Here is a 10421-nt window from a genome sequence, read left to right on the forward strand (position 1 = left end):
TCTCAGCAGCGGGTGTTGCAAATGTACTCTGTGGATGCTCTGTCGCCCTCCAGCCGCTGACATGGCCAATTAGTGCAATGAGTTCACGATGATTTCTTCTCTTGTGCGGTTGCGGCGGTGAATGGAGCACACTGCAGTTCTATTGCCCACCTGCAAGCAGTATTGCGCACAAGTACGTTGGTGCCGCGGCCTTCGTTACTGAAGAATTAAGTTGGGCAGTTTAAGATTATGAATTCACATTTTGTAAATGCCCGTTCTTCTTTTCAATACCGAACAACCCCTTCGTGGTGCCCTGGAGCTGGTGGCGCAGCGCGGTCCGGTGCGGGGCTTCTGATTCTTGCGTCATACAAAACGCTCATTCTGCTTCCCTTAACGATGGCACCGTGTGGGGGGGTTGGTTTTCCCCCGTGTCCTTCTAATAAACGCTTCGCTTCGGTTGTACCGTGTTGTACGTCATTGTCCGGCTGTCTTAGGCCAACAGTCACGTTACGGAGATCGCTCTGCGAATACGACGGATGACATGCGTGGATTTTTATGAACTTCTCACTGTGATGGTCTCTCTAACAGGAACGCCGTGAACAGAATCCCAATCATGGCCAAGCAGGTCCTAGACTTGTACATGCTGTACGTCCTGGTGACGGAGAAAAGGAGGGCTGGTGAAGTCATCAACAAGAAGCTCTGGCGAGAGATCACCAAAGGCCTCAACCTGCCAACCTCCATCACCAGTGCAGCCTTCACTCTGCGAACGCAGTAAGTATCACGACCGTGACCGATTTGCAGGGAAGCCACGGCACCTGCTGGGGCGCCTCAACGCCTTCACTCTACGCACCCAGTAAGGTGTACCGACTGTGACCTATGGGCAGGGAAGCCATGGCACCTGTTGGGGTGCCTCAGCACCTTCACTCTGCGCACCCAGTATGTATACCGACTGTGACCTATGGGCAGGGAAGCCACGGCACCTGCTGGGGCGCCTCAGCACCTTCACTCTGCGCACGCAGTAAGTATCCCGACCGTAACCTATTTGCAGGGAAGCCACGGCACCTGCTTTGGTGCCTCAGCGCCTTCACTCTGCGCATGCAATAAGTATCCCGACCGTGACCTATGGGCAGGAAAGCCACGGCACCTGCTGGGGTGCCTCAGCATCTTCACTCTGCGCATGCAATAAGTATCCCGACCGTGACCTATGGGCAGGAAAGCCACGGCACCTGCTGGGGTGCCTCAGCATCTTCACTCTGCGCATGCAATAAGTATCCCGACCGTGACCTATGGGCAGGAAAGCCACGGCACCTGCTGGGGCGCCTCAGCGCCTTCACTCTGCGCATGCAATAAGTATCCCGACCGTGACCTATGGGCAGGAAAGCCACGGCACCTGCTGGGGTGCCTCAGCATCTTCACTCTGCGCATGCAATAAGTATCCCGACCATGACCTATGGGCGGGGAAGCCATGGCACCTGCTGGGGCGCCTCAGCGCCTTCACTCTGTGCATGCAATAAGTATCCCGACCGTGACCTATAGGCAGGAAAGCCACGGCACCTGCTGGGGTGCCTCAGCACCTTCACTCTGCGCACCGCAGTTAGTATCCCGACCATGACCTATGGGCAGGGAAGCCATGGCACCTGCTGGGGCGCCTCAGCGCCTTCACTCTGCGCACGCAGTAAGTATCCAGACCGTGACCAACGGGCGGGGAAGCCACAGCACCTTCACTCTGCGCACATAGTAAGTATCCCGACCATGACCTATGGGCAGGGAAGCCACGGCACCTGCTGGGGCACCTCAGCACCTTCACTCTGCGCACATAGTAAGTATCCCGACCATGACCTATGGGCAGGGAAGCCACGGCACCTGCTGGGGCGCCTCAGCGCCTTCACTCTGCGCACGCAGTCAGTATCCCTGACAATGACCTATGTGCAGGGAAGCCACGGCACCTGCTGGGGCGCCTCAGCACCTTCACTCTGCACACGCAGTCAGTATCCCGACCATGACCTATGGGCAGGGAAGCCACGGCACCTGCTGGGGCGCCTCAGCACCTTCACTCTGCGCACATAGTAAGTATCCCGACCATGACCTATGGGCAGGGAAGCCACGGCACCTGCTGAGGCGCCCCAGCAGGTGCCGTGGCTTCCCTGCCCATAGGTCATGGTCGGGATACTTATGGGCAGGGAAGCCACGGCACCTGCTGGGGCGCCTCAGCGCCTTCACTCTGCGCACGCAGTAAGTATCCCGACCATGACCTATGGGCAGGGAAGCCACGGCACCTTCATTCTGGAAGGAGGACCTCTGGATTTAGTAGACAAATCCATATTTAAAAAGGAGCTGTCGTGTTGTAAAGTCGCCGGGGCTCCCCGGACAGCTCAGCAGCGCTGCTGACTCCGCCAACCGCTTGCATATATGCAGGCTATACAAACAGGTCCTCTAAGTCCCAGGCAATCTTTTGTTTGTTTGTTTTTGTTGTTTTTTTCTTTCATGTGTTCAAAAAAAAAAAAAATCATAACTTTTTGTTTCTTCGTGTGGAACCATTTAATGTACTGAAAAAGAGTTCCAATATCTTTCAGTGGAATGAAATGGGGAAAGAACTCAAATTACACTTTTTTTTGGGAGGGGGGGGGGGGGGGGGGCTTATTTTTACAGCATACAAAATTGATGTGGTAACTTCATTTCCAGCAAAATGTATATAGTTTCTTTTGTTTTATTTGCTGCCGTCTTCTGACCACCATAACTTTCTCTTTCCTTGGATGCTCTTCTGTGACGGCTTTCTCATCTCTATTGACACCCTTCTGGGGTAAACATGGCTTTAATTGCTTTATAGAGCATTTTTTTTCTAATTCTGTTCAGCATGTGGGATAAATGCATTATTTTAATAGATTGGACTTTTATAAACGTGTCAATACCACTTTTTTTTCCCCCATTTTTACTCTCCTCCTTTATTTTTTTTTGACCTGTGATCATCTGATTGCTTGTACTGCAATACTTCAGGTATTCTATTAAGACCCACATGGCAGCCCTGGGAGCCTTAACAAGACACAGGCTGTTATGACACCCGAATGGCACCCCACACTCTCATTGTGGGTGGAGGGGGGGGACATTTGGGGGAGAGCTGCAATTAGAATTAACTATTTAGATGCCGTTGTCAAATCTGATGCCTCTATCTCCAATGACAGCTGTCAGACAGTTGGTACCCACCGTGCATACCGGGCCCGCTCCATCTAAACTCTGCCAGCGGAGGGTGGACATGTACAACCCTTTAGCCTTAAGGCCATGGGCATGTGAACCAATCTGTTATCTTCAAGCCTTTTTGATAAAACCCTTTCTCCTGCCTTATGCCATACCGCTGCAGCCACTACTAGATTCTGACTCTTGTCCTTTTGTAGATACATGAAGTATTTATACCCCTACGAATGTGAGAAGAGAGGCCTTAGCAATCCTAATGAGCTGCAGGCCGCCATTGACAGTAACCGCCGAGAAGGGCGCAGACAGAGCTTTGGTGGCTCCCTTTTCACTTACTCCCCCAGCGGAGCTCCAAATGTGCTTTCTTCACCAAAGATTCAGATGCCAGCCATGGTGCTAGCGGGAACGGCCACAAATGGAAGCACCATAACCCCTATACCGAAGATCAAGAAGGGTGAGTGAGCATCGCACCACGGCATTACTTTGGGGAGTAGTTCAAATACACAACCGTCTTAACTTTTTTTTTTTTTTTTCTTCCTCCTTCAGAAGAGGACTCTCCGCTGACCATGTCCATGACAGTCCCGTCACGGGTACCGGTCACATTGGGCTGGGCACTCTATGGTGGCAGCGCAAATGGCTGCGCAGGCAGCTGCTTTGGAACAGCTCCGAGAAAAGATGGACTCTGGGGAGCCCCTGAGAAGAGGTTGGCGCTGGGGACTGAGGAGCAGCAACGCTTGGTGCAGCGAGCTATTCAGCACAACCTCCTGGCAATGACCACACAGTTTCCCATGAACATCCGCATTAACAGCCAAGGTAGCTTACAGTGTGTGTTACAGGGCACTAAGGGCTTCCACATAACCCTTCATGAGCCAACGTTTACCAGATTGAGTAGGTCTACGGTGATGGTACTAGACAAGCGCTTGTTCCAATGTGGGTGCCATTACCGATGGACACTTGTAGCACGTTCCCCACTATTGTACAAGACGCCATGTCTGGTGTATGGTCTGGCCAGAACAGAAGTAAATCACATCTAAAACACATGTTAATCAGGCGAAGATACAGGACCTAAAGTTCAGGCTCCTCTGTCGTCCTCTCCGGCCCAGTAGTCTAGAATAAGCTTTGACATCATGGCTTCCAACTTATAATAATGAGGGCTGTGGGTTTTCCCAATTCTGCTGCCTAGATGATCATGCAAGGCCCAGATCAGTGGTTAGAAGAGTGAAGCTTAATAATCTACCGTGAGAAGCAGGGCATTACCGGCGCCTCCGCTATCCTCCAATCTGCGGCAGGGGCTGCTTGGGGTTTGCTGGTTTACAGTTGGTCTCCTCTTACATGGCCCAATGTAACAAGCACCAGTTGACAAGTAGGTCAATCGGCACTTGTTTACCTCTACGCAAGCCAATGGTCGCTTCTAGGAGGATGTCCCCGTAGGCCGGCTCCGGATTTCCCCGTTTCACACGAGCAGATGTACAATCGGCAAGCGTTTTTATGCTTGTAAAGCCATGTGTTGGCAGTTGGGTAAGTGCCGTGGCCTCTATGGTTCCACATTCATCAGTCACGTGGGCTAAGAGCCACTCGGTACCATTCGAGAGAGTGAGATCGAGCTGCTATGAAATGTGCCTGGTATTTTGTGAAGGGGCCCCAGTACTCACCCGAGCAGCAGGGGCAGATGGGAGGGGGATCCCAAGCATCAGACCCCCACCGATCTGCTATACAACTTCCTGAGGATAGACTCCATTAGTTTTCTTTTGGCAGTGTTGTAACATACTGTAGTTCTCACGGTCATCCATTGTATGGCCATGATTGGTCAGTATCCGATGCTTGTGCCATAAATGGCTGTCATGATCAATTCACTATTAGCAGTATATCTCACACCAATGTGAAGCCTGTGACGGCCGACTCCACCTGGCTGAGAATGGCGAAGTCTAGATCCCAGGGAGAGCGTGTGGCGAGGGACTTGTTTGTGAGTAACTCTTTCCCTGTACACCTCTGGTTTCAGCTGAGGGCAGACAGGACTCCGCGGTTAACCTCACCACCAACGGCACTAACAGTATCAGCATGTCCGTGGAGCTAAACGGCATCGTGTACACCGGTAAGCTTCTGGCTCCTGTTTTCTCCTTATTTGTTTTTCCATGTGCCTCCTGTTGACGCTGAGGAGTAAGCAGTGCCAGAGATTTGTCATCTTAAGACTGACTGTTTGCTCTGCGTAATCCCTTCAAAGACAGAGAATTTTCAGCTTCCTTTTTTTGTCCCCCCCCCCCCCTTCCCCCCCCCCCCCCTCCTCTATTCTGAGAGCCAGAACTTTATTTTTCCATGAACATACCTGTATATGAGTTTTTGTTTTTTTTTCTCTACGGGTCTCAATATACGGCGACTGAAAGCATCATTTGGTCTACAAAAAAAAAACTTTTATTTATAAACAATGTTGCTTTCCGTCGCCGTATACTGAGACCCGTAACTGCTGCTTTTTGTTTTGTTTTTTTTCCTCTGTTGAATCCACACTGAATGGATTCATTTTTTTGCATAGTGAGCTGTCCTTTTTATTTAATCCCCAAAGGGGGCTTGTACTTTTTGTATTTTGCTCACTTGTACTGTATACTGCAATACTTTGGTATTGCAGTATATGGTGATTTTTTTTTTTAAAGTCTATGAAGCCTAGTCACAGGCATTCATGCATGGCAGCCCTGGAGCCTCTAGTAATCTCTGAGCTAGCATCCTTAAACCATCTGCACCCCGAGATTATGTTGTGGGGGTGTTAATTAGGCCCAGAGGGAGTCGTGTTGTGTGTGTCCCCCTCCTACCAGCTGACTGTTAAGACTTATGGTCAACTTTGACAGTGGCATCTTAACTGTTAGCTCCATTGATCAGGGCTGGCCCCTACTACAACAGTTGCCAACGCTACATCCATTGGCTACAGACCGGACTCTGCTCACAAGCCCTTTCCATACACTCTTCACAACTGTATGAAGTAAATTTACATTGTGCAGTCATGAAATAGTTGCTGAAGGCGGCCATAAATACTGGTATACTGATCGAACATACAAGGGCCGGTATGAAGACCACGTCCCCCAGTCAGTCTACTGCTGAACAACCTCACGCCTACCACACATTGGGGAGAGGGCTGCTTAGTCTTATACTTGCACATAGATAAGGGATACAGAGGGTGCCAGTCCCACCCATACGTGTAGGAGTGCGGGCTTACAGCTTATTGATGGTGCGTTGTGCAATAAATCACAGCGGGCTGCCCTCAACCTCAGAAGGTGTTTAGTAAATGTGTCCCTCCATGAGTAGCAGTTCTTAGTTCACCATTGGCCTGCAGCTAACATCTGGATGCAGCGAGTTTGAGATGAGAAAAAAGTGACTCCAGCCCAACCTAATCGTCTGGTTTAGAAAACCCATTTTAGTAGAAGGTGACTCTGTGTTACTGAGGCTGCCGTTAGTTGGTCCGGCCTCTTCTATGGTAGATTTATGTAGATGACTTTGTTACTGAGGCTGCCGTTAGTTGGTCCGGCCTCTTCTATGGTAGATTTATGTAGGTGACTTTGTTACCGAGGCTGCCGTTAGTTGGTCCGGCCTCTTCCATGGTAGATTTATGTAGGTGACTTTGTTACTGAGGCTGCCGTTAGTTGGCCCGGCCTCTTCTATGGTAGATTTATGTAGGTGACTTTGTTACTGAGGCTGCCGTTAGTTGGTCCGGCCTCTTCTATGGTAGGTTTATGTAGATGACTCTGTTACTGAGGCTGCCGTTAGTTAGTCCGGCCTCTTCTATGGTAGATTTATGTAGGTGACTCTGTTACTGAGGCTGTCGTTAGTTGGTCCGGCCTCTTCTATGGTAGATTTATGTAGATGACTCTGTTACTGAGGCTGCCGTTAGTTAGTCCGGCCTCTTCTATGGTAGATTTATGTAGGTGACTCTGTTACTGAGGCTGCCGTTAGTTGGTCCGGCCTCTTCTATGGTAGATTTATGTAGCTGACTCTGTTACTGAGGCTGTCGTTAGTTGGTCCGGCCTCTTCTATGGTATATTTATGTAATCTAGGATATAACTGCTGTCTTTACACAATGCTGTGCTTCATCGCTCTCTCCTATTCTAGGGGTCTTGTTTGCTCAACCTCCTACCTCAACAGCTGGAATAAGCAAAGGAAATGTCACCAGGACTGCGGGAGGGACCGTCAGCGCATCACTGGCTCCAGCCCCGGCTCCGCAGGCTCCAGGTTCTAACAGTTCTTCACCTTGATGCTTCCGCCAAATCCAGTACAGCTAAAGCCAAAAAACAGGGGAAAAAAATCACTCAATGTTTCGCTCTCAGGTTTATCACTCGGTGTCTGTGGGAGCCTCCGGATTGCATGGCTGGGTCTGACTGAGCCAGTATAGGGTTAGCTGACCCTATGCCCTCTGAAAAACTCATATACCTCACTTCTTGCACTGCTAAATAAATTTATTTCAAATACCTCCAAATACAAAATCTAAAAGCAAACGCCGCCCAGCTCTGCTCTCCGGATCCCACAGGCAGGGCTATTTTTTTTAATGGCTACAAACAAAAATCTATGAATTTTTACCGAGGGTTTTTGTGCAGATGCCTTTTATTCTTACAGGACGGATGGAAATGCTAACTTCTAAAGAAATCTTTATAAATGTATATATAAATATTACTGTATTCCTGGCGCTGGACTCCTCGGGGCGCAGGATATTAGGGTGGGATGTGCCTGCTGCTCCTTCGTAGGCTCAGGTCGTTCCCACCAATCAAGGCTCTTGAATGTAATCAAGAAGAGCAGGGAATGCAGATCATGGAATGCTTTTTGGGTTTTTTTGTGGTTCCCCCCCCTCCCTTTTTCGTGTTTGCCTGATGTTTTGGGGTTCAGACTACAGCTGAACCTCAGGAAGTCTCCATCATTCCATTACCTCCCACCCCACTTCATCCCTTTTATACGGGTCATATCAGCTAGCAGAAAACCAATCCGCCAGCAAATGAACTTTGTATCCTTGAGCCTTCCTGCGTTCGCCCTCTGAGGTTTCGTTCAGATTGTGTCGCTGATTTCTGTATACATATGAAAAACTAGTGCTGCGCAAATGCTGGAGTGCCAAACGGATCCTATTATAGTCACTTCCGCGTTTGCCATTGGTCGACTCCTACAACGGGACCGTCCGCTGTGAGCGCGAGCAGCCATTAACTGCATATCTACTGACAGTATGTTCCTCTTTTAACTTTTGCTGCTTCTGGTAGTTGGAATGAAGACGGACGTTCTCATGGAATTACTTTGTTTGGGCCACGAATATTGGTTAATATGACACAATGCCATCTACTGCCAAGTCTGCCAGGTCTTCGCTCAGGATGGCATTGACCATTCGCCCTCAATGTCTTAATCGCTGCAGCGTTGGCTCTTTCTGTTGTAGTAGGACACTGTTAGTTTAAGCACATTGCACCGGGCAACAGTCTTACTTGCTTCACACCACATTTATGATGTGTTTAAAACACTTTTAGACACTTTCACGGGGCATAGAGTAAACTGTAACTTGTCCTGCCAAGGCCCCCTGTCCACGGGCATTGTGGTATCCAGCGGCGGGAGCCACGGCCCGGAAGCAGGAGCCGGCAGACGAATCTCCACCAGTCAGCCTATCTGACAGGCTGACCGCGGAGAATCGTGGCGGTTCGCGAGCGGAGAATCGTTATGATTCTCCGTTCGTGGACATGGGGCTGGCGCTTTCCATAGCAACGCTTCAGACGGTGTGATTCACCCGCGATTTACTGCTGGCGAAATCACGTCCATGGACGGGGGGGCCTGAATGTTTGGCACAAAAACTGTTGCAAAACTAAACCAACTAATAGATGGTATAAAAAAACGAGGGGAAAAAAAAGGCGGCTCCTTAAAAACACTACTTTTTTAATTAAAAATCCATTAACTACAAGCTGCGGGTTCCAGGTAACACCATGCCCACGCTCGCCCACTGGCACTTCTTCCTTGGTCCCAGTAGGCCACACCCTATCTAACAAAGAAAAAACAAACCATGAAGTGTTTTTTAAGGAGTCGGCTTTTTCCCTTTGTTGCTATTTTAGCTGTTTGACTCGCGGTCCCCATGAAAACCATCCGCTGCTGTAAGCCGGGGAGAATACTGTTCACTTACAGATGAAGGTAACTTGGTGATATGTATTCTGTAGGCGGTATAAATGACACCATTTAAAGTCGCACCCGATATGTAATTATGAGACATGATCAGGCAGATTGTAAGACTGTCTGTTGGCACTATTAGACTGTTAGTAGATCTGCCCCGCTCTTGTTTTACATTACCTGTTACAGTCTACCTGGTGGTTTAGGTCAACTCTCTTGGTTTCCCTTTTTCCTTCCCCTTGGTAAATGGACTTAAAAAGCCTTCACAGATCTAAAAAGATTGAGTAGCGGTAGCGGCGACCATATATACTAGCCACCCCTCCCCCACCAGATACTCCAAGCTCTGCTTATCCTACAGGAAAAGGACATGACAGTTTGGGATCAACAGAGCCACTTCCAAGGGCTGCAGCCCCATCACTGATACAGACATGATTCGGTGTCAATTTAAAGACAAGATTCTTAAAAAGTAGACCAGAAGCTTTCTAACCCCACCCCCCCCGTCTCACTCACACACACACACACTCGCACTCACATCCACCCCCCCCCACCTCACACACACACACCTCACCCCCCCCACCTAACACACACACACCTCACACGCCCCCACCTAACTCACACACACACCTCACACGCCTCCACCTAACTCACACACACACCTCACACGCCCCCACCTAACTCACACACACACCTCACCCCCCCCCCCCCACCCCACCTAACTCACACACACACCACAGCTGTTTCAAAGGGAATTGGGAATACTGAATTTATAGCTGTCACTTCAGTCTGTGCAGAGCCCAGGAGGTGGGGGAGGGGCAGATATGTCGTTCATCCCCTGTCTGTGCTGTCCCAGGAGAGGGCTAATATGGACTTTTGTTCTTTTTTTACCCCCAACCCCTACTTATCAATCAGAGAGCATATTTGATCTCCAGTCTGTCACATGGTCTTTTTTTTTCCCCCCAGAAACTGAATGTGAAGCGGAGCGCTTGCTCATCTAATCCCCCTCTGTGCTGTGTACCTCTGCAGCGCCGCGGCCGACCAAGTCATATAGACACTGACAGTAAAAAATGTAACAAAAAAGGTTCCCCCCGCACAATGCTTTAAATATTGCGAAGACAAAAAGCTGCACATAATTGGTATCTCTACATCCAGAA

General features: G+C 49.5%; 1 protein-coding gene across 1 annotated transcript in view; it reads left to right on the forward strand.

Moving 5' to 3' along the window:
• Window positions 1–9807, forward strand: part of LOC136628974 (AT-rich interactive domain-containing protein 3A-like) — a 33991-nt gene extending 24184 nt beyond the window's left edge. Inside the window, 7 exon segments of the mRNA XM_066605048.1 lie at window positions 568–750; window positions 3369–3619; window positions 3712–3770; window positions 3772–3853; window positions 3856–3978; window positions 5165–5257; window positions 7258–9807. Coding sequence (XP_066461145.1) covers window positions 568–750; window positions 3369–3619; window positions 3712–3770; window positions 3772–3853; window positions 3856–3978; window positions 5165–5257; window positions 7258–7400 — 934 coding nt within the window. The 3' untranslated portion in view covers window positions 7401–9807.
• Window positions 9808–10421: the final 614 nt, after the last annotated feature.

This window comes from Eleutherodactylus coqui, chromosome 5 (assembly GCF_035609145.1).
Source record: "Eleutherodactylus coqui strain aEleCoq1 chromosome 5, aEleCoq1.hap1, whole genome shotgun sequence".
Lineage (NCBI taxonomy): Eukaryota > Metazoa > Chordata > Amphibia > Anura > Eleutherodactylidae > Eleutherodactylus > Eleutherodactylus coqui.